General features: G+C 56.9%; 1 protein-coding gene across 2 annotated transcripts; it reads left to right on the plus strand.

Moving 5' to 3' along the window:
- The first annotated feature begins 9 nt into the window (after nucleotides 1-9).
- Nucleotides 10-22,253, plus strand: TMEM63B (transmembrane protein 63B). Of its 2 annotated transcripts, XM_004739808.3 has the most exons (24): nucleotides 10-132; nucleotides 6,243-6,425; nucleotides 6,708-6,787; nucleotides 7,024-7,065; nucleotides 8,022-8,112; nucleotides 9,574-9,611; nucleotides 10,540-10,682; nucleotides 10,788-10,839; nucleotides 11,331-11,439; nucleotides 12,043-12,113; nucleotides 13,974-14,054; nucleotides 14,428-14,551; nucleotides 15,156-15,289; nucleotides 15,403-15,540; nucleotides 15,658-15,811; nucleotides 16,816-16,922; nucleotides 17,166-17,252; nucleotides 17,461-17,526; nucleotides 18,740-18,902; nucleotides 19,504-19,609; nucleotides 20,597-20,764; nucleotides 21,043-21,158; nucleotides 21,338-21,418; nucleotides 21,706-22,253. In XM_004739808.3, the coding sequence occupies exons 2-24, from the start codon at nucleotides 6,267-6,269 to the stop codon at nucleotides 21,889-21,891; spliced, it is 2,496 nt and encodes an 831-aa protein (XP_004739865.1). In that variant the 5' UTR covers nucleotides 10-132; nucleotides 6,243-6,266; the 3' UTR covers nucleotides 21,892-22,253. The 2 variants fall into 2 exon arrangements, with proteins under 2 accessions (XP_004739865.1, XP_012917343.1); XM_013061889.2 differs by lacking the exon at nucleotides 7,024-7,065.
- Nucleotides 22,254-24,035: the final 1,782 nt, after the last annotated feature.

A 24,035-nucleotide genomic window follows, 5' to 3' on the forward strand; every position in this document is an offset into this window, starting at 1 on the left:
CTCCCCCAGACACTGCCGCGGCCGCCGCAGGAGCCCGGAGCTCGAGCCGCCCAGCGACTCCCCCTCCCCCTCCCCCAGCCCCGCCCCGCCCCAACCCGGGGCTCCAAGCCGGAGCCGAGTCTACGCCTGGGGGTGAGTACGCGACCCTTCCCCAGCCCCTTCTCTTTTCTTTGAGGATCCTACCACCACCCAAAGAAAACCCCGGACTCAGCTGCGTGTCCCCTCCCTTCAGCCTCCTGCGGGACCCAGAGGTGCCCGGGCCCGCGGGACCCAGCGGTGCCGCGCGCTGCCCCCATCCCCGCACCATCCTGAGCCAAATGCGAGTCCTCCGAACCCTGCCCGAAGGTCCAGATGTTCACCGCCGTTTGTCCCCACCCCTGGGGAGATCCCGAGGGGCGGGACCCCCGCCCCCGGCCCCCTAGCGCCACTCTTCTCCCACCTGCCCGATCCAGGTGCGCGTCCCCCGCGCGCCCCTCCAGGGTTCCAGCTGCGCCCCCATCAGCCTGCCGCCGCTGTGGGGAACCTGCCACTCCCGCCCCCGAGTTTTGGATTCCAGGGTCGCCAAGTCCATTGCCCTCGGTCTCTTTTATCTTTTCTCCTGTTTCCGGGGCTGAGTACCCCAGAAGCCGACCCGGGGCAGGGGTTTGGGCTCGGACAGGGGCAGGGTTCGCGAGAGCTGGTGTGAGGCCGGCAGCTGCCCCCGGCCCGTCTGGGGACTGGTCGCGGGCTGGGGAGGCGACTGGCCCCGGGAGCGTGTCCTCTCCTTGCGCCCCACACAGTGCAGTTCATTCATGAGCCGCCCAGGCCTGCGTTGGAGGGTGCGGTGGGGAGAGGTTTCAGACGGAACCAGGAGTGGGGCAAAGGCCCCGTTGGGGGGAGGGGGCGCGCTTTGTCCCTCCTGGCCTTCTTGACCGTCTAGAGAGGACAGTCCCAAAGATTTGGCGCCTTATTCCTCTGAAGAGAAGGTCGCTTGGGAAGTGGAGAGGAGAGGTCAGAGGGGCCGGCTGCCCTTGGGGCTCTGTGCTGCCACCTGCCTGGGTCCCCTGGGGGGAGGTCTGGCCCCTCAGCCCTCCACTTCCCTGGGGGGGGGGGGGGCAGGAGAGTCCCAGCTTCTCTACCCAGTACTACTCTAGCCTTTCCCTGGGTCAGTCCAGGAAAAATGTGGCTGTGCCCAATCCCTCTTGAGGATGGACCCTCAGTCTTGCCTCCCAGGTGCATGTGAGGAGAGGAGTGGGAGTGTCTACCAGGCTTCCAGCCTAGTGTGCTAGCAACATGACTGTCCTCCAGGGCACCAGAGGGTCCAGGCCCTGGCTTGCTCCAGGTGGCACATGCTGGGACCTGCTGTTGGCTCATCCAACTCAGTCTTGGCCTATGGGTGGGTAGGTGGGGATGTGGCAAGGCAGAAGGCAGGTGGTGGGTAGCTAAAGGTAGCTAGGCTGGCTAATCCCCTTTCTCGGACATCCTGCGAGTTCTCTCCAATGATAATGGCTTCTTAGAGACCTCAGTTCAAATTCCAGCTCTGCCATTTAGCTGTGTGACCTTGACAAGTTACTTAACCTGTCTGAACCTTAATTTTAATTTAAAAGTGTGTTTACTACCAGCTCCCTACATGATTTATCATAGGGATCAACTAGATAACAGGTAAAGAAGCTGGCGCCCTGCCTGGCTGCTGATCAATAACAGGTTCTCTTCTCTGAACTCCTGACCCATCCTGGCATAACATTACTCTCCCGTAGCCCCCACCTTTCTGGCCTGCTGCAAATGGATTCGGTATGTTTGAAGAGTTTAGGGCCACTCCCTGCCACTTAGTGGCAGAGTCCTGAATGGCCATATAAGCCCTTGGGTCTAAAAAAGAAGCCCCATCCTGACTGAGGGGCTCTATCATTAAAGTCTCTTTTCCTTTGTTTTTATTTTTACCAGTTTCCTCCACTAAACCAACCCTTTTATGCCTCTCTTTATCAATAACATTAGCTGATTTTTTTAGAATCTATCACATGTCTTGAACTGTATTAAGAGCTTTACGTAAGTCATCTTGTTTAGTTCTCAAAACAAACCACACAACTGAATTATTATTCCCATTTTCAGATGAAGAAACTGAGGCCGAGGGTGGTGAAATGTATTTTCCCAGGTCAGCAGCCAAATCTGTCTCACCCTAGAGCCTGAACTCTTAGCTCCCAGGCTCTGCCACCTGTCTTCTGCACTTCTCTCAGAACCTGGAATCACAAACGCAAGGTCTTAGTGGAGGGTCTCACAGCAGGCAAGAAGGAGGACAAACAGAAATAGGATGTGGCATTTCTCCAGAGCTGTAGCAGGCACTCTGTGGCCCCCAACTCCCAGGCCCCTGGTAGAAGCTGCTCTGTTGACCAGGGCAGCAAAATGCAGTGGCCAGGAGCATATACTTAAGCCAGGCTACCTGGGTCCATATCTGGATCTGTGACAGACTGGCTGTGTGACATTGGGCAAGTTGTGTATCTTCTCTGTACCTCAGTGTCTTCTCTGGGTCCTGATGGCCAGGAAATGAGATAACACGTGTAAAGCACTTAGAACAGTACCTGGCACAAAATCAGAGTAAAATAAACATTTGAGAATACATCCTTTTCCTACTGCTTTTATCCTCACTCAGTGATACTTTTTGCCCTTCCCTGTGAAGTTGGGGGTGGGGGATGAGGCAAGGATATTAACACATCTTTGCTACAGTTTGGAAGACTGATGCCCAGGTTACTTAGTAGCAGAGTGGGCCTCCATTGTCCTTTCCTCCCTTCAGACCACACCGCCTTCCTAGGAGCACAGGCCCTAAATGAAATCTTCCCGAATAAATCTGGAAGGAAAAAGCTTTTAAATTACAACTCCCCCACCCTCACAGCGCAAAGGTTGTAAAATAACAACCTTTCAATAGCTGGAAATAAAATCTTCTACCACCCTCTACACACTGTCAGCTAAAGCCTCAGTGTCAGACTAGAGAAATTCCAGAATACAGCTGGCTGAGTGGATGAACTGCCCCCAACTCACCCCCACACACACACCCCACCCCGATATTGGGCCTTAATCTCTTCCCTCCAACCAGCTACTCTCACTAAAAGTTTTGAGCAGCTGCTCTAGGTGAACTTCAGCCCAGCAACCCCACCCCACAGCCCCCACAGTTTGGAACTCAGAGGAGGACCCAGTCCACCTGAAGAACCACCAGCTCTGGCTCCACCCTTTACCTGCCCTGTGACCTCTTGTGAGTTGCTTCTGCTCTGTGAGTCCCTGCTTCCTCCCCTGTAAAGTGGGTGATAGTGATCTGATCCAGCAAGTGTGCCCTGCCTTCCTTAGGTTTGGGGGGCAGTGTAAGATCAATGCGTTTGTGGAGGGGAGAGGGTTTTGTGACATAAAGAAGGAGGCAGCAGATGGATATGGTCATTTCAGTTACTAAGCATCTGCCTGGACCTTCACCCACCCTATGGGGTCCCCTTAAAAGCTCCCAGAGTGTTCTCCCTTCCTTTGGTGTGGAGAGGACTAATGTTGGTGGCGGGGGGGTGGGGGGGAATGCCAGGGGTCTGTACCCATTACATTCTGGCCTGGTGGAGCCTTGGAGTTAGCGAAACAGTAGAATCTGTCTTGATTGCCAGAGTGCATTGGAGCTGGGAGTTAGGGAGGGGAGCCGCTTCTGCAGAGGGCCCCCAACTACCACAGACCCAAGCTACCTCTACCTACCTTTAACCTCACCTTTAACCATGGTGTCCCAGCGTTCTATGCATCTTATGTTTACATACCCAGGCTCCCAGACACACCCCCACCCACATCCCAACTTAGAGATCAGTCACCTACCTCTCCCCTACACACACACACACACACACACACACACACACATTGCACATGTGTACACACCTGAACGTACACATTGCCTCAGTGCTCTGGTGTTTTCTAGCTGGAGACTATTTAATGGGCATGTACAAAGCTTCCATGTTATGCAGAGCCCTGTTCTAGGCACATCAGAAGAGCATGGTGCCCTGAACACTGTTCTAGCTTTAAAAAGAGGTTGATGTTGGGACGCCTGGGTGGCTCAGTTGGTTAAACAGCTGCCTTCGGCTCAGGTCATGATCTGCAGCGTCCTGGAATCGAGTCCCACATCGGGCTCCTTGCTCAGCAGGGAGCCTGCTTCTCCCTCTGACTCTGCCTGCCATTCTGTTTGCCTGTGCTTGCTCTCTCTCCCTCTTTCTCTCTGACAAATAAATAAAATCTTAAAAAAATAAAATAAAAAGAGGTTGATGTAGGTTTGAACCCCATCTTTTTCTGTTTAAAGAATTTATTTATTTATCTGACACAGAGAGAGCAAGCGAGAGAGACCCAGAGCAAGCGCAAGCAGGAGGAATGGCAGGCAGGAGAGAAGCAGCCTCCCTGGTCAATAAGGAATCCCATGTGGGGCTAGGTCCCAGGACCCCGGGATCATGACCTGAGCCAAAAGCAGCCTATTAACCAACTGAGCCACCCAGGCACCCCAACCCCGTTGTTTTATTAGCAGTGTGACTTAGGGGAAGTTACTTAATCTCTCTAAGCCCCTGTGCCCATATCTTAAAATGTTAATAATATCCAACTCAGGATTGTCGAGGATTAAATAAAACACGTATGTATTATTCTTGAAACAGTGGGCACTTGGTGCCTGTTGCAATCAATGGAGTTTTGGGGTTTTTTAAGGCAACTTGAGCTGGCAGGGAAGAGGGAGGCATAACACATCAGGCAGGTACTTCCTTAGCCTTCCTAACATAGGCTTTCCAGAGACTCCTTGGGACCAAGTGAAACATAAACAACCACAGCTTCCCCCTCCATGCAAGAGCTGGTGACTCTTGCCCTGTAATTGAAGTGTCAGGAAGAGGCTGGGGAAAACCAGGGATCAGTGGGCAGGAGAAACCCTCTGAGTCCCCCTCCCCCCTCGCCCCCGGGGGCTGGAGGATGCTTGCTCCCAGAGTTATTGTCTCTGATTCTAGGTTTGTTGTTCTCTCTCTTTGTCTGGTTTTCTCTCTTCCCTGGGGAGCCCCCCTCAAGGCAGAGTTTCAGTGTTGTCAGCAGAAGGGGTCCCCAGGGGCCCCCCAATAGGACGCGGGTGGGGCAGCAGTGCCTCGGCCACACTTCTCCTCCACTCTAGGAGCCTCCCCAGAGCCCTGCTAGGCTTCGTCCCCAGGCACTCCTAGAACCCAGGTATCCGGGCTGGCTGGCCCTTCCCTTCTTCTCCCCTGCCCCATCCACCCAGACCACAGAAGGCTGGACAGCCGCGCAGCGGTGTGGGGATCGTGGATGGAGGGTAGTACCCTGGTTGCAGGGCGCTTGGGCGGGGGAAGAGGCCCCGCCCACTCTCTCTCTCCCTTTGCCAATGGAAAAGCTCGCTGGAGGGCAGGCGTTCCCAGCCTGCTCTACTCCAGAGGCAGGAGCAGGGCACTCTGGGAGTTGTAGTCCTCACACCACTCAGGTGACCCCTGTGCTGAGATAATTGAAGAGGTGAGGAAGCTGGCGGGAAGGTGGGTGTAGCTGCTTCCAAGGCAGGGGGAAAGCAACGAGAGTCAGCAGGAGTGACTGGGACCAGGCAGATCACACAAACCCAGGAACCCTACTCTTTCACTGACTTCCCACTCTGACCCCATCTTTAGGTCCCTACTCTGAGCACAGTGGACCAGCTTGGAAGCTAAACATCTTTTTCTTTTTCTTTCTCTCTCTTTTTTTAAGACAATTGTATTGAGAAAGTGATTAACAGAGTTGAAAACTCTAAGCAGATTAAACCATGCCATTTTTTAAGAGGTTGGAAGAAAAGATCAGGAGAAGCTAGCTTGCTCCTGACCCATCCTCCTAGGCTTGAATCCTCAGGCCTAAGACTTCCCCCATCTTCCCTCATACTCAGTTTCCAGGGACAGAGGAAAAGAGAAAGCAAACATGTGAGTGTGAGCGAGCGTGTGTGTGTGTGTGTGTGTGTGGAGGTGGTGGGAGGCAGACATTAGAGACTCACAACTTCCAGCTTAGAAAAACCAGTCTCCCCAGTCCAAATCTGGGCCAAGTTCCCCAGACCCAGGGTGGGGTCACAGCCTTACAGCCAATGAAGGTAAATCCATGTGACTCAACTCTCCCCTCCCCAGGCCCTTATCTCTGGAAGCCAGTGCTTCCACCCACCCAGGCTGCCAGGCGGATCTGCCCTCACTCCCTGTCCCCATGCTCCAGCGGGGAGCCATGATGGGGATCAGGGACAAGCCCAGCTGACCCCTGTTCTCTCCCCCCAGGAGGACCATGCGGCAGTAGCAGCCATGCTGCCCTTCCTTCTGGCCACTCTGGGCACCACGGCCCTCAACAACAGCAACCCCAAGGACTACTGCTACAGTGCCCGAATCCGCAGCACCGTCCTGCAGGGCCTGCCCTTTGGGGGTGTCCCCACCGTGCTGGCTCTTGACTTCATGTGCTTCCTTGTGAGTGCCCACACACTATCCCCTCGCCAACCGTACACTTGGCATCCACACCCTGTACATAGCTCACTAAGACCTGCTACCCTAACCACTCCACCTGACTCTGACTCCCCAGGCTTAACTGCAGGAGGGGTCCACATCACCCAGCCCAAGCCTAGCCCCTGACCGTCCACCCAAGCCAGGGTCATCCCTTTCTAAGACAAAATCCCAGCCTCTCTGCCCTTGCTTTCCTGGCTAGTCCAGTGGGTAGACTGTCTGCCTGCCAACCATTCCTTCTGCCCTCAGGCACTGCTGTTCTTGTTCTCCATCCTCCGGAAGGTGGCTTGGGACTACGGGCGGCTGGCCTTGGTGACAGATGCAGACAGGTAAGGCTTTGGTACTCTCCCTTACCTGTATACACACACACACACATGCACACACACACACACACTTCTCAGGGATAAGAGCCAGCCCTCTCTCATCCCCCTTTGTTGGGGGGATGAAGAGGGTCCAGTCCCAGAATGGACATGGGGGACATGAGGGCATGGGCCTCTGTCCTTTGCTAGTCCCTGGGGACCCTCCCCCACCACTCCTGTTAACCTTGTCTGTTCTCTGTCCCCAGGCGTCAGCGGTGGCAGGAGAGGGAGCGAGTGGAACAGGAATAGTATGTGGGGCACCTGCCCCCTCATCCCCACTAAACCAGCTTTCTCTTTTTTTCTCTCATGCTTCTCTTCTCTTCCTGCCAAGTTACTGGTTTCTCTTTGCAGTTTACTCCTCTGCAGGCTCGTGTTTCAGGTTAACGCAGGCGGTGTGCTTTGCAGAGCAGGGGGCTCCCCAACTTGTCTCTGCCTCACTCCCCCATCTTCCCGTCTGGCTTTCAGCCTGAGAGAAGCCCCTTCCTGTGTGCCCTGCTCTCCTGGTGACTGGGCTGGAAGGGCGGTCTTCCAGGGAACTTACAGTACACTCACCTGTTGGTCACAGAGACAAGAGGGGGTGTCACCAGTGGCTTGCCATCCTCTAATAACTAGTTCTTCGTATTTCAGGGTTCTCTGCTCACCCCTTCTGGAGGCCTGGGAGGGGGGCTTTCCATGGAGCCCCAAGTCTGGCCTTTCAGGTCACATCATGGTCTCTGCCTATAGGACTGGCGTTGGAGTTTCGGCAGCTGCTGGGGTCAGGAAAAGGGGAGGGTAGGGGCCCACCTGGGGAACATCCCCTAGCCCCCAATACCCCTAGCCCTTCTGGGGCTCTCCTAGTCCATCCTTTCCTTCAGCTCCCCATTGCTCGGTGCATAATAGTGGCTCTCTTGCCCCCCCATCCCATCCCCTGCTGGTCAGCTCCAGAACTGCAGGGCCTGCTCACATTGTTACTTCAGGGGTAACAATGAAGACAATGTCTCCCTGCCCACTGCCCTTCACTGGTACCCCCCAGGCCTCCTGAAGCAAAGAGGCGGATTTCAGGGAGGCAGGGAGAAGGCAGTCATTCCTCCCCGCTTCAGCCTCTGCGCTTTCTGTGCCTTGTCTAGCTCCTGGAGACCTGGAGTGGGAGCCCCCCACTTCAGCCCTGCTCCCCAGGAGCTCAGACTCACTAGGCTCTCTGATCTCTCACCTCCCCAACCCCCAGTGTGGCCTCAGCTATGCACGGGGACAGTCATGACCGGTATGAGCGTCTCACGTCTGTCTCCAGCTCCGTCGACTTTGACCAAAGAGACAATGTGAGTGCCCTTCCCCAGACCTGTTCACCTCCTGCTCCTCCTCCAGGGTGCAAGGCTCAGAAGCCTTGGCCTCCAGTGGTACAGGGTCAAGGACCTATGGAATGTGACCTTCTCCTCATAAGGGTAACGCTTGTCTAAGAGCCGCAGGAAACCCACCCAGACTTGGAACTCCTGGCTCTGTGCTCCATGGTGACCCCCAAGCTAGCACCAGCCTAGCATCACACATCCTGAACTTCGTCCCACATAGAACTCTGTGCCTGTCCCCCCACCCCCCAATTAATCCTAAGGACCCCTTTTCCCTTAGAGTTTTGGAAGTAACAATAGCCTTTCTGGTCCATCAAGCAAACATAGACTTCATGTTGCTCAGAGATGGCAGGCTAGTGGCATGGTGGCCCTCAGTGGGGTGGGGCCAGTTGTGGGTCATAGCTGAGTGACAGAGGCCCCTGTGGACAAGGCTTGTACCTGGGGATTCTCAGCAGTCCCCAGACCTTCATTCACATCAGGCCCAGCGCTTAGGCATTACCTGCCTGGCCCCTGTCACTCAGCCAGCATGGGGGTCCTAGACAGAACTCTAATCTTTAGGCCCCAGGATGGCCCTGGTCAGTCCAGCTTGGGCTGGGGGCCCTGGGGACAGCAGCTCTTATAGCAGCCACAGTAGAAGAAGCCAGTCAGCCTCCTGAGTTGGACTCCTGCTGGTGAGTGGCAAAGCAAAGGTATCACCTCTGCCCACCGAGAGGTGTCTGGATGGTCCCCAGACTCAAGTGATGTCCGCTACAGGGAGCAGTCCTGCCTCTTAGCTGGAAGGCACCTCTCTCCCCAATCCTGGGTTAAGTCCGGCCTTTCTACTAGGAGGAAGGTGGGGGAGGAGTCTTTCCATCTGGCCTTCCCCCATATGTCCCCAGCCTGCTGTCAGGGGGGTGAATTTCTGGCTGAAGGCAGGTCTGGGAGCTTGAGGGTAGGAACTGCAGCTCACGGGGATGCGGGGTCCAGTCCCTCTGGGGTGTGCTGGAAGAAAGACGGCAAGAACTCAGGCAGTTTGGCCCGCCCCTCTGCTGTTGGCAGCCATGTTGAAAACGCTTGTTAGCTACAGGTCTGGAGGTCCCCACTGCCCTCGCTAGAACCCTGAGTCCCACCCATCCCTCCCCTGACCCACACAGCTTCAGGCCTTCCTCTGTTGGCGCTGCCCCGTTGGCTTTTTGCAGGGATGTACAGCTCTGGGCACGAGATCCACAGATAGCCCAGTTTGCCCTTAGTCCTTTTCTCTTTTGAGGGCTGGCACCTTCCCTCTTGCCCTCTTGGATGTGATGCTTTTGGGGGGAGGGGAGGGAGGTTGTGGAAGTTGTGCCAAGGTGGGCCACAGCCCAGAGGTGGTCACGAACATAGGGTGGCTGGGATTTGAGGTGGAAGGGGGGTTCGGGTTGGAGGGGTAGGGACTCCAGCTGATAGCCCTCTGTCCCCTAGGGTTTCTGTTCCTGGCTGACAGCCATCTTCAGGATAAAGTAAGTGAACAGTCTTCAGACTCTAAGGAGAGAGAGAAACAGAAACTTGAGAACCTGTCACTTCCCCACAAAGTCCAGCGGCCAGCAGCTTTGAGGGCCTTTAGTGCTCCCAGCCAGCCCAGCCGCCTGCTCCCTACTCCAGGAGGCCAGGCCCTGGGGTCCCGGCCTCCGTTGTCCCCTCAGCTTGCCTCACCTTACCCCCACCCCGTCTCCTGTGTGCCCCCTGCCTGGTGGGCCCACTCTGCCCGCAGCTGTCCCAGCCCCTGCCACCCCCCGCCCCGAGGGCAGAGGCTGGAGCCCCTGCACCTCAAAGCTTCGTGCAGCCAGCGGGTGGGGGCAGCAGGCAGGCTGGGAGCAGCCAGCAACAGGCAGGAGCCAGTATCCAGCAGGCAGAAGTCAGGAGATGGAGCCCGAGTGCAGCAGGCAGGCAGTGAGCGCTGAGAGAGGCAGGAGGCCCAGACAGGTCAGCACCACCACCGCCCCGGCCCAGGCCCCAGGGCCCCTGCCCCAGTGCCCCCATGCCTGTGCTTCTCCAGCACCCATAAGGCACCACTGTGGCCCCAACCCAGGTCCTCCCTCCCGTTTCTCCCTTTCCCACCAACCTGCCTCTCTCCCTCCTCACCTGCCCTTTCCATACCCTTCTGCTTCACATCTCTCACCCTGTCTTCCTCTCTCGGCGGCCTTCCCCGTCGCCCCTCTATTCCTCTCTTCTCTCTGTCTTCTTCTCCCTTCCTTCCCCTTCCCTCTCCCTTTCTCCCCACTCCCTTCCCAAAAGATAGGGGGCCCAGAGACCCCACCCCACCCCCACAGTGGTGCCAGACCAGCAGGGGCTGGGGGGACATGGGGTGGGGGTGGGCAAGGCAGGCAAGCTGTGACCTCTTGGCTGTTCCGGGCCTCACCTAGGTCCTCTGCCGCCCCTCACCTGCAGGGATGATGAGATCCGGGACAAATGTGGGGGCGATGCGGTGCACTACCTGTCCTTCCAGCGGCACATCATCGGGCTGCTGGTCGTCGTGGGTGTCCTCTCTGTGGGCATCGTGCTGCCTGTCAACTTCTCAGGGGACCTGCTGGGTCAGTGAGGGCCAGGATGGGGTGGTGGGAGCAGAGGATCGGGGGCAAGAGGACCTGTGTTCTGACCCCAGCATCATCCTCTCCCTTTTCTTACCCCCTCCCCAGAGAACAATGCCTACAGCTTTGGGAGAACCACCATTGCCAACCTGAAATCAGGGTAAGGTGGGGAAGCCAGTCAGGGAGGTCAGGGTCTGCACCGAAGTCTAGCCATGACAGGGAGGGGTGCAAGGGGCCACACGGTAGGGAGAGGTGGCTCAGGCTGCCGACGAGGCTGTGGGACCCCGAGGATTTGGACTGGAGACAGAGGAGGTGGAGGTCTGTCGGGGAGCCCCAGGAAAGACCAGACCCTGAAGTAGCTGTGTGACTGCAGGCCAAGGAAAGATGGCAGCAGGCAATTGGGGTGGGAGGCACTGTAGCCAGTGGGCAGGGCAGCAAGAGATGACCTCTTGGGGCCATTTCAGCTGTAGTGGAATAATCTTGGGGCCTGGACAACGTAGAGTGTGGGGCCTGTCCTGGGAGGGGGTCCGTGCCCAAAGACCGGGGCAGGTGGGGGACCCCGTACCAGGGCTGAATTCACAGCGGGAGCTTGGGGGCTGTCTGAGTGTGTTGCCATCCCCAGTGGCTCCGTGTCCCCCTCTGCCTTCCCAGGAACAACCTGCTATGGCTACACACCTCCTTCGCCTTCCTGTACCTGCTGCTCACTGTCTACAGCATGCGGAGACACACCTCCAAGATGCGCTACAAGGAGGACGACCTGGTGAGTGCAGCAGAGCCCCAGCCTGCCCCGCCCCAGCCTCCTCCCTTCCGTCCTCCTTGCTCGCCTCAGCCCTAAGGGGTGTCTGTGCTGGGAGGAGGCCACCTGGGTTCCTGTCCTGGCCCTGCAGCTCGAGAGCCCCTATCCACATTAAGTGACCTCCCTAAGCCTCAGCTTCCCTGTCTGTAAAATGGGACAACAGAACCTTCCTGAGGTCGGTGGGAAGGGGAAGTGGATGGACCCATGGAAAGCACCTGTGTTGTGCCTGGCCCCCAGGAAACAGCTGTGGGGATGCTGTGGTAGTGACAAACACTGTCTGCATTCATCACCAGGCCAGCCATGGCACTGGGCCCTTACTGCCTGAGGGTCAAGAGAGCCGGCCTCCCTTTCCTCTCCCCCAATGACCGCTTGGGAGCAAGAGGCCAGATGGCTCTTTCATTAAGCTTGCTGCGTGATTTCAATGAGATACACTCTCCTGGCTTACCCTGGGACCTGGCTTATCCCGAAGGCCTCCTCCCACCCTTCAGCTCCTTGTTCCCCACACCCTCCTGGCACATTCTCGAACCTCCTCCTCCGGAAGGCAGACCCACTCCCCTCTCACCCCAGGTGAAGCGGACTCTTTTCATCAACGGAATCTCCAAATATGCAGAGTCAGAAAAGATCAAGAAGCATTTTGAGTGAGTGGCCACTCCTACCCCCAATCCCAGGTCCTGAGGGCCCTTCTTCACCGTTCAGCCCCTTAGACTCCTCCTGCCCTCGCACTGAGGTCTGGGGCTGATGCAGGGATAGAGGTGAGACCACGGGAAAATGACATGAGTCCAGGGTATTCCAGCACTTGGGCTGGGTGAGAGGCACCTGCCAGAACAGGGGAAATACAAAAAATACTTGAAAAGGGAGAAAAGTGGGGTCCTATCCCCTCCCCTACCACCCCCACCCAGCTTGAACTGGGTCATGGGTTGTTGACTCAGGGTCCATGGGCCCTTTAAGGTGTGTTGCTTCAGACTTCGATGTGATATTCTGAGGTTTGTGTGCAGACCAGGAGGAAGGAGCTCCTGGGCCTTCATGGATACTGAGGGAGCCCAGGTGTGCATATTCGCCGAGGCTCTTTCTAGCTCTGGGGCTCTACCTTATGGGGAGGGGAATACCCTCCTCACTGATCGGGACAGTGTGTGGACAGGGTTAGGGATCCTGTCATACATTCACCTGTACACTCAGCAGACTTTCTCAGATGATGCCAAAGCACTGTGGTGGGCCTTGGGGCCATAAAAATCAATGAAAGGTCATTAAGCTCTCGGGGGTTTCCCTGGGGAAAGTGGGCCTTAGGAGCCGGTGCAGGGTCTGATGAGAGTTTGGTCTGAGGTCAGTCTGTGGCCAGAATTAGGAGTTGGCCAGTGGCCTTGATAAGGGACCTTGGTGATCAGGATCAGGACTTCAAGAGGTCTAGATCCACCATTAAGTGGCCTGGATCGGAAGTCAGTTGTTCCGGATCAGAACCGGACTGGGAGGTAGTGTCTAGCCAGGGTCAGATTGCAAACCCCTTTTTTGGCGGCCCACCGATGAGTAGTTTGTGATCAGCAATAGTGGACTCATTCATTCAACACACCTGTCTTGTCACCTTCTATACCCCACACGTAAACAAATTAGAAACAGGCCCTGCCCTCCCAAAAGTTACAGAATATTGGTTAAAATTAGATCCTCCTCAGTCAGTACAAGAGCGACTTGGGATCTTATCTGGAGTCCGAGCCGTGATCAGCATTAGGGGGCAGTCTGGGTGAGGATTAAGGACAGCATGTGCTCCGAATTAGGTGACATCTGAATATTACTGTCCTGTTGGAATCAGCTGTCGGCTTGGACTGGTAAGCCTTTAACAACCCATACTTACTGAGTACCTGCGGTGTGCCTGCGCTGGAGCCAGGCTGGGGTTTCAGCAGTATACAAAAAAAAGAACAGCCTCTTCCCTCACCTCCTATCCCAGTGGACGAGGCACATAATAAACAAACGAATTAGTGACAGACATGGCGTCAAGCAGGGGTAGGCGCCGAGAAGAAAACCAAAGCAGGGAGAGGGACAGAGTGAAGGAGTCAGGAAGGGGTGCTGTTTCCAGCGGGGTGGGCTGGGGGGACTCTGACAGGGTCCTGCCTGCCGTGAGGAAGTAAACCCCAAGAACCAGGCATCCATTCAGTACATGGGTGCTGTACGCGTACTGTGTGTTTCATCCCAGACCTGATGGATGTCCGTGGAGAGCTCAGAGTTCAGCTTGTCTGTTTCAGGGGTCAGCTTGTGGTTTTGTTTAAGAAACAGACTCTGATTAAATTTAGTGGCCAGCCTTTAAGCAGGAGTGGGGGAGATGGTGATCCTGATTGGGGCTTGGGGGATTAAGGGGGTGAGCATGAGGGAATGACCGTCTCATAGATCCATTCATTCAGCACGTGTTTACAGAGCAGCTACTAGGTCTAAGCCGTTGGCCCAGGCCTGATGTATGGCAGCAGGCAGGTGGGCGGAGTTCCTACAGACAATAATGGTGGACTGTGTTTCAGGGAGGCCTATCCCAACTGCACGGTTCTTGAAGCTCGCCCATGTTACAACGTGGCTCGTCTTATGTTCCTCGATGCCGAGAGGTAATGGGGGGGATGACGCAGGAGGGGCCCCTGCCTTTTGCAGGGGGCATCCTGGCTGCAGCATGGGAACCCAGCTTCCCTTCCAGGTGTTTTCCAGGGCATGTGATTTTAATCTGAGGACGTACCCTTCTTCAGCTGCAGTATAAGAAACTCAGACCAAATCATAGAATTTCTGGCCCTTAAGGGATGGATAGGAAGACCCTTGAATAGAGGCGCATCTGAACCATGTGTTCTAAGCTGATCCAATTGTAGGCTCACCCCTGTCCTTAGGGAGTGGACATAGACGACCCCTGAGCTGAGCTTCCTACCCACCCTCCCTGCCATTCATAGCCCCAGTTGGGCCAGTGGGTGACTGGGCACCTGGGTCTCACAGGAAGAAGGCTGAGCGGGGGAAACTCTACTTCACAAACCTCCAGAGCAAGGAGAATGTCCCCACCATGATCAACCCCAAACCCTGCGGCCACCTCTGCTGCTGCGTGGTACGAGGCTGTGAGCAGGTACAATGTGACCCTGGGCTCCCAGAGTTCCAGCTGGGTATGGGGAAGAGGTGGACAGATCCCAATTCCAGACTTGGGTCCCCTGACCCCAGGAACACGCACACAAACGGGCCTTGCACATAACCATCCAAAGGTAAACAGACTCTCAGAGCAGGCTAGGCCCCGAGGTGGGGTAGGGCTGGGGGGCCCGGGACTGGGAGCAGAGTGCAGCCCTGCCCTCAGGGCCCCACCTGTCCCTACAGTCCTTGAAGCCCCGGTTCCCCTATTGGGTTCGTCCCCATCCATACAGTGACCCAGGTTTACAAACCCCAAATCAGAAGGGCTCAGCCAAGAGAACAGCCTTGTGCGTATTTACTGACTCTGTGGCTTTCGTAAAGTTTCTCGACTGCTCTGTGCCTCTCAGTCTCCTCCTCTGTAAGATGGAGCTACCCACCTCCAGATTGCTCTGAAGGTTACATGAGTTAACATGTAGAAAGGCTAGAGCAGCGCCTGGCCTGGAGTAAGGCCCGGGTCAGTGCCACCAAACGTGCCAGGGAGCGACCTGGCTCTCTGACCAGAGCCCTCCCCGCCCCCCGCCCCCCCGCGCCTCACTTGCCCTTGGCAGGTGGAGGCCATCGAGTACTACACGAAGCTGGAGCAGAAGCTGAAGGAGGATTACAAGCGGGAGAAGGAGAAGGTGAACGAGAAGCCTCTTGGCATGGCCTTCGTCACCTTCCACAATGAGACCATCACCGCCATGTGAGCCCCTGTCCTGCGGCCCATCCCCATCCTGGTGCCCTGGGGAGTAGCAGGGCTCCTGGGTCCCTGAGCTCATGGCCAGCCCTTGGCAGTAACCAGCCCCCCTCCCCCAGCATCCTCAAGGACTTCAACGTGTGTAAGTGCCAGGGCTGCACCTGCCGTGGGGAGCCGCGGGCCTCGTCCTGCAGTGAGTCCCTGCACATCTCCAACTGGACTGTGTCCTACGCCCCTGACCCCCAGAACATCTACTGGTGAGCACTGCGGGGTGGCCGGGACAGGCTTCATGTGGCCTGGTGGTTGCAGCAGGGAATGGGGAAGGGAGGCAGGGCTGGGGTATCCCTAGAATGACCCTCACCTCTGCCTTCCAGGGAGCACCTCTCCATCCGAGGCTTCATCTGGTGGCTGCGCTGCCTGGTCATCAATGTCGTCCTCTTCATCCTCCTCTTCTTCCTCACCACCCCTGCCATCATTATTACCACGATGGACAAGTTCAATGTCACCAAGCCTGTGGAGTACCTCAATGTGAGACCCAGGCCCCATACCACCCCCTCTGTGCTATGTCCCGAGACACAGATACCAGGCCTCGGAGCCCTCTTTGCGGGGGGTGGAGGGGGAAGCCAGAATGTCCTCTGGCCCGGGCTAGCTCCGGTTCTGCTTGGCCAGCCCAGCCCCATCAAGAGCTCCCTGTGACCACAGGCTGCAGAGCCCTCTGAGAATGCCCTTGCCCCCTCCCCCGAGAGACACCACCCTTGGGTTTGCACAGCCCTAGAAAGATACCAGAGAAGAGAGTGAGCCCGGGCCAGTTTTAACAGACAGTGTGACCTCAGAAAAGTCTCCTCCTCCTCATCGCCCCCAACCCCTGCCGCCAACCCCGTCTCTCCAACGGAAGAACAGAGGTTCAGACTTCCACTGGCTTCCGAGCTTAGATTCTGATGCCTTAATCAAAAGGTCTCTTGGGTGAACCCCAGTGTGGAAAGCAAGGCTGCTCAGATGGCCATAGAGTGAGGGGTTATTTCCACCAGCTCCTCCCTTGTTCCTCCTGCCACACACACAGCATACCTTCTTGGAGCCTCAAAGTCCAAAGTCAGACAGTTTGAAAATTCCTGAGTGATAAGAGCAAAATACACCAGACCCAGTTGGCCTGGGTTCCCATCCCCACGCCACTGCTCACCTAGCTGGGTAACCTACTGAATCTCTTTTTGCCTTAGTTTGCTCATCTGTAAAATGGGCCTATAGCATTGTTGGGAAGATCCATGCACATAAAGCCCGTGATCAGTGCCCAGCCCTTAGGAAGTACTCAGCCAATGCTAACCATGACAGTAACTCCCCCTGAAGTGGTATTCATGAGCCCGGCCCCAACCCTTGCTCTGGCCCTGCAATGTTCTGGATTTCTGCCACAGGGCCCCAAGAGCCATGGGGCCTGGGGCTTAGAGGGGGAGGGGGCAGGGGGCAGGTAAGCCAAGCACGCTAGACAGGGGCCTGCTAGACAGCCCCCACCTGAAACGCCCCTCTGTGCTCCACTGCAGAACCCCATCATCACTCAGTTCTTCCCCACCCTGCTGCTGTGGTGCTTCTCGGCCCTGCTCCCCACCATCGTCTACTACTCAGCCTTCTTCGAAGCTCACTGGACACGGTGAGACACTGCACATGCCCTGCGCTCTGGGCCTCCTAGGTGTCTGGCTGTCCCTGCTGGGAAGCCCTCTCCCCTGTGGCCTCCCTGCCCCAGGCAGTCCCAGAGCTGCCAGGGAAGAGAGGCTGGCTAGCATCTCACACTGGGAGGCCCCCATCCCAGCAGATACCATACTGGCTGGGGGAGCAGGCCTGGGGCAGGGGGTGCTGGTTCACTTGATCTCTGCCCTTGTACCCCCTGCCCCAGCTCTGGGGAGAACAGGACCACCATGCACAAGTGCTACACCTTTCTCATCTTCATGGTGCTGCTCCTGCCCTCGCTGGGACTGAGCAGGTGGGTTGCAGAGGATAGAATGGGAACTGGGGATGATGGGGAGGGGCAGGATGAACAAGGGGAGCAGTTCAGGCTCCCACTTCCCTCACAGAGCTGGGGCACCCATGTCTAGGGGGCATCCCCAGAGGCTCATGGACTAGAATCCATCTCCCCTGGTGTTCTGGGCTGTTCCAGCCCCCTACCACACCTCTCTACTCTTCCTCTCCAGCCTGGACCTCTTCTTCCGCTGGCTCTTTGACAAGAAATTCTTGGCTGAGGCAGCTATTCGGTTTGAGTGAGTGACCTGGGCCCCCAGGGAAAAAGACCGGGGGTGGGGTATATGCCTAAGACACACCGGAGGTGGGGGTAGGGAGCTCAAATGGCAGAGCAGAGTCATCCCAAGATGACACCACAGCGCTCAGGTATAAGACATGGGAGATGTCCCTGGGGTCTGTGTTGGGGCTCATTCTCTGGGAACCCATGTAGAGGGTACCTTCAAGGTATATTTGGGGCTCTGGAACCCACAATGGGGGATTTCGGTGACAGCCTAAAGATCTTGTATTCTCGGATTAACTCTAGCAGTCAAATTTCACACAGGAGACATCTGTAGTGGGATCTTGGTCATAATTGGGGAGTGACTTGGAGGTACCCCTGAAGGTCCTTGGAGTCCACAGCTTTAAATATCTGTGGAAATCTTGGGCTCACAACTCCAGAGTATTTATGGGGAACTATGGGGCTCATACTTCCAGGGTTTATGGGACACAAGTCATGGGAAGACCTCTGTAGTTTCAGGCTCTTATCCAGAACTGTGGAGTTCCTTATGGGGTACCTTTTCTGGGAAGCCCTAGGAGGCTGTTTGGGGGTGAGGGGATGGAGGGCCACGTACCGTGACTGTATATATGAGCACAAGGTCTAGGGGTCTTGCTATAGCCATCTGTAAAAATCTTGGGCTCACACTTGGGGTGTCACAGGCTTTGACAAAGGTGCTGGGGCTCCCCACCCTGGAGATCTCTGAGGAAGGGTCTGTGGAGCTTGCATTCTGGAGGTATCTGAGGCTCACACTCTGGGGGTAACTGTGGCTTAATTTAAGGTCTGAGGGGGTACATCCTGGGTATTCTTAGGGCTCACACTCTTGGTGTCTTTTAGGGTCTCATGACCTTTGTGGGGATCTCAGGCAGTCATACCCTGATCATTGATGGTCTTAGGGTTCCGGAGCACTCTTCATGATCTTTATAGGGCACAAGTTTTGGGGCACCTCCAGGCTCACACCCTTGGGTTGGATCCACTCACACTGAGGGTGTTGGACCTGTCTGTGGACAGTCTGTCGTCTGCCCTGGGGCTCATGCTCTAGGGAGCACCAGGGCATGGGTGCTTGCGGGCTCAGCTGGGGTGTCCCCACGAAGGAAGGCGCATCGGGGGCGGAGGTGTGGCGTACTGGCATGCTGGCCGTGGGCAGGCAGCCGCTGGGTCGCCTGAGAGGGCAGCGCTGGAGCACTTGGTGCCCGCAGGTGTGTGTTCCTGCCCGACAACGGCGCTTTCTTCGTGAACTACGTCATTGCCTCCGCCTTTATCGGCAACGCCATGGACCTGCTGCGCATCCCAGGCCTGCTCATGTACATGATCCGGCTCTGCCTGGCGCGCTCTGCTGCGGAGAGGCGCAACGTGAAGCGGGTACGGCCGCCTGGGGCCGAAGCGGCCCACGCAGCGCCCCCTGGTGGGCCCAGTCTGAAACAGTGGCGGCCATGCTAGGGTGTGGGGGCACATGGGTGCTGAAACTTGGGGGACCCAGTTCCGTGGCCCTGGGATATCCCCTTCCTATCTGGAGCCTCAGTTTTCCCATATGTGCAGCGATGGATCAACATAGATAACCCAGCCAGTCCTGACAGTCTAGTGTTCTGATGGGAGTTGGGGGAGGTCCGGGTCCCTAGACCTAGGGTCTTTGCACCCTAACCCCACACAAGGGCCCTGGGCATCCCATCCCCCAGGCCTAGCTACCTGCCAGCCCCTGATCTCTCAAAGGTCCCACGCCCCTCAACCCATGGCCCATCACTGTCCCTGCCCTGAACTCCCCCTCAGCCTCAGCCTCTCTTTCCATCCGCTTCACCCTGCTGCACCTTGGATATTGGGTTCTTTTTCCCCATGGCTTCATTCCTAGTCTCCTGTCCCCTTCTACCTGCCCTGCGCCCTTCTAGCCTGTCCCTCCCTCCCTCCCTGCACCCTTCTAGCCTGTCCCTCCCTCCCTGAGCCACCCTCCTGCCCCTCTCCCCCCCAGCATCAGGCCTACGAGTTCCAGTTTGGCGCAGCCTACGCCTGGATGATGTGCGTCTTCACGGTGGTCATGACCTACAGTATCACCTGCCCCATCATCGTGCCCTTCGGTAGGCACCGCCGCGCCGGGACCTGGGCCCTGCTCGGGGGGACCCAGGACCTTACCTGCTTCACTCTAGTAAGGCAGGCCACCCCGAATAGACAGGGCCCCGGCTGGGAGACCGGCCCCTCGGGCCTCCCGCCTGGTCCCTGCCTCAGTCTGGGGCCCGGCCTGGGGGGGTGGAGGGGGAAAGCCATCTCAGCTCAGGCTGGCCCCAGCTGGTGTGCCAGGCCCCTGGGCAGAGTCACCCTGACATGGCCACACTCATCCACACCAAGTGCCTTCACTCAGCTGACATACTCAGACATATATCACATGTCCCCAGTGGTGTTCCCACACATGCACACACTCACACGGGGTCCGCTGCTACACTTGGAAACAGTCCCATAAGCTCAGGAATGACCTTTGGAGTCCAGGGCGGGGCTGGGCTCTTGCTGCTCACAGAGGTACCCCGTGGTAGCTGAGCTGTGCACCTCAGACTAAGCAGCTCTTCCTTCTGAAATCTAGCAGTTTCTCTGCAGCTGTCACCCTACTAGTTCCCTCCGCTGTCCGCCTCATCATACCTACCCCTTAACCACTCTCCCTGGTTATCAAAGGCTCCAAACTCCCAAACTAACCTCCTCATCCTTTCAAAAGCTCCCATTCCCTCAGGCCCCAGGAAAACAGAACTTAGCACCTAATTTATACTCCTCTGTGTAGGGACAGGGTAAGAAAAAAAAAAAAATTAAGGGTTTCAAGAAGAAGCTCATTGACCAAAAGAACAGACTTCTAACAGTAGGATTTTCAGTGAGGGGCTATGGAAGGAGGCGGGGAGCCTGAGGAAGGGGACACTGTGTGCTCCTGCGATGGGCTTGGGGCTCTTCCCGGACTGGGGCTGGGACAGGAGGAGGAAGGCCAGCCTGTCAGCCGTCTGGGAAGGACTAGGACGAGCTGGGACGAACACACAGAGGCCCCGCAGCACTGGTTCCGAGGTCAGAGCCCGTGTGGCTTCCCCCAGGGCTCATGTACATGCTGCTGAAACACCTGGTAGACAGGTACAATCTCTACTACGCCTACCTGCCGGCCAAGCTGGACAAGAAGATCCACTCAGGGGCTGTGAACCAGGTGGTGGCCGCACCCATCCTCTGCCTCTTCTGGCTGCTCTTCTTCTCCACCATGCGCACCGGTGAGGGCCGCCCCCCACACACACACGGCCCCGGGGGGGGGCGGCAGGGCACGGTGGGGGAGGATGCCATCCAGAGTGAGGCAGAGCAAGCCATGGGAGAGCCAGTGGTGGCCAAGGGCTGCAGACAAGGAGCCCAGGAGAAGCCAGGTCAGGCCATGGCACGGCATGTAGGAATGCAGGACTGCGTTCAGAAGGTAGCCGAAGTGGGGTGGTGGGCCCCTGGGAGGGGTTGCCCAGAGGAGAGGTAGCAGCCCCATCCTTTGCGTACCCCCCACCAGGGTTCCTAGCCCCCACGTCCATGTTCACATTCGTGGTCCTGGTCATCACCATCGTCATCTGTCTCTGCCACGTCTGCTTCGGACACTTCAAATACCTCAGTGCCCACAACTACAAGGTGTGGGGCGAGGGGGGCAGGGGATGGCTGAGGGCAGAAGCTCAAGGGGGTACAGGGGAGCAGGGGGCTGGGTGGGAGCTGAGGGCGGGGCAGCAAGGGTTCAGGAAGGCATGAGGTCATGATGGCGACTGAGGGCAAGGACAGCTCCCCACTCCCTGACTCATTCTGGACCCCTCAAGATTGAGCACACGGAGACAGATGCTGTGGACCCCAGAAGCAATGGACGGCCCCCCACTGCTGCTGCTGTCCCCAAATCTGCAGTGAGTACTGGGATTCATCGTGGCAGAGGGGGGTCAGGGGGGTGGGGGGAGGAGTTGCTGACTGAGGCTCTGCCCAAAACCAGGGGGGATCCCACTAGTCCTCCAGGAAGTGAAGCCTGTTCCAGCCCCCGGGGTCGGGAGAGATCTGGCTTCACTGAGGGGGCTGCCCACCTCTCCCTCTGGGAGGCTCACTGTCCTGCTCTCCAGAGACCCTGAGATCCCCCAGTGGGTCCCTCGCCACAGGGAGCAGCTGTCCACCCTCACCCTCTACTCCTTTCCCCCTTCAGAAATACATCGCTCAGGTGCTGCAGGACTCGGAGGTGGACGGGGATGGGGGTCCTGGGAGCTCAGGGGATGAGCCCCCATTGTCCTCATCCCAAGATGAGGAGCTGCTGATGCCGCCTGATGGCCTCACGGACACAGACTTCCAGTCTTATGAGGACAGCCTCATAGAGAATGAGATTCACCAGTAAGGGGAGGGAGGGGCCCTGGAGGCCACGCCCTGCCCCCACCCCACCCGCCCCCCACGGACACTAAAAAAAAAACAAAAACCGCTAATAATTTATTAGATCTAAAGCTCCTTCATCCCCCATCCCCTGCTTTCATTAAGGTATTTAAAATGGGGATCTCACCACTCTCCCCCACCATGGAGGGAGGGAGGGAACCCCCAACCTCAGTGAGAATAGCCCCGAGCCGGACCCGGGGCAAAGAGGGGTGCAGACAGGGTTCCCCCAGATCGGTGCCCCCCACGCTAGTAGTGTGGTCAGGAAAGGGTTATTGAGAGCCAAGACGGGTACCTGGTGCCGTGGCTGGAGACCTGGGGGGGTGGCCCAGGCATATCAGGGGCTGCCCCCTCCCAGTTCTTTCCTCCCTCCTGAGCCCCCCCTGGGATCTGGCACTCCAGGGAAGTGGAGCCTCCAGCCCCGTGTGGGTTGCATGAGGGGGAGGGGCTGCAGAGTGGGAGGAAGAGTCAGGACCCCAGTCAGGGAGGCGACCTAGGGGTGGGGGGTGGGCATGGCTGACACTGGAAAATGGGTTTTTGCACTGTTTTTTTTTTTTTTCCTTTAAAATAAAAATGAAAAGAAAAGCTCTGAGGCAGGTGTCTGATTTTGCTGCTGCCTTGGGCACATGGGCTGGGGACTGAGCACCCCGCTCCATATCTGGAGGACTTGTCCAGTGCCTGGGCAGAGACTTCTGGTGTGGGACCTCGGTTTCTCCAAGGAGAGGAGAGAACAGGCCCAGGAGACTTAAGGGGAGCCTTGGGCAGGAGGGGCCTGCTGCGGTCACACTGGCACCCCCATCCGGTATCAGCCCTCAGCTCCATCGCTACTCCCTTCCCTGAGGAAATGGTGGGACTGCTCACAGGGACATAAACCCACTTTCTGAATCCCCAAAAGCCACACAAATGGGATGGACATTCAGGGAGAAAGGCCTGGCAAAACCACAGGTTCTCCACTGGTCCAGGAAGATGGCTTCCTGGAGCAGAAAGATCCCAGGAGGGCTACTTCTAGAAGACTCGGCAGGTGGTTCCCAAGGGGAGAGGCAAGAAAATGGGGCAACAGTAATCCACCAAACAATATTATTCGTTGTCATTGTTGCTACGACTTCTTGAGCAGGCGTTATGTTTCTGGAATTATGCTAAGTGGCTGTATTATGTGTTCTAAGGCATTTACTCCTCAGGGAGTTGGCTCTAGGGTCAGGCGTGGGTTTGCTGTGAGGATTACTTGAGATAAGATATGCAAGTGCCCACTTGGCCCAGTGCCTGGCCCATGGAAAACACCCAATAAATGTCAACTATAATTAATGCTATGATCATTAATAGTACCTACAAAGTGAGTGTGGTTTCCCTCTTCTTATGGAGGCTCAGGCAGGCAGCTATGGGGTTTGCCCAAGATTACCGGCCTGGAAGGAGTCTTGGGAAAAGCCCTTCTGGGCACCCAGTGAGCCAGGCCCTGCCACCCTTCTGTCCCTTCCCCCTCAGGAGTGCCTGAGGCCTCGAGAAGCTTCCTGCTGGACAAGTCTCCTACCCAGCCAAATCTTGCCCGGTCCCAGACCCAAATGTAATCCACCCTCTGTAAGAAATTTTCTATGGCCATTCTAGCCCATCCCCCAAAGGCCCTCCCAGCCACGTGGCCACACACAGTGTCTCCTGCATATCTAGTGGGTCTCCCGAGAGCCAGGAACTCCAGTCCCAGCTCTGCCACTACAGCACTGTGCAACCCGGGGAAGGCCACCCCTCCTGTCCACACCCATCTGCTCATCAGTAAAACCAAGGAGTAAGAAGACCAAGTGGCACGAAAGTCCCTGAAGCACCCTGCCCACCCATCAGCAGGACCCAGAGAAGAAAGGGAGTCAAGGAACTCCTAGAGGAGGAAAAACGAGAGACCCCAGGAGCAGGAATAGGAGGGGGAAGAGAAAAAAACAGATATTACAAAGGTTTGCAGACAGGCAACCAGAAATGACCAACAGCAGGGACAGCAAACACGGGCACAGGGGGGGCCTGAGTGGCTCAGTGAGTTAAAGCTTCTGCCTTCAGCTCAGATCATGATCTCAGGGTCCTGGGATCAAGCCCCAAATTGGACACTCCGCTCGGCGGGGAGCCTGCTTCTCTCTCTCT

This window comes from Mustela putorius, unplaced genomic scaffold, assembly GCF_011764305.1.
Source record: "Mustela putorius furo isolate JIRA1106 unplaced genomic scaffold, ASM1176430v1.1 tig00003983_pilon_pilon_pilon, whole genome shotgun sequence".
NCBI lineage: Eukaryota > Metazoa > Chordata > Mammalia > Carnivora > Mustelidae > Mustela > Mustela putorius.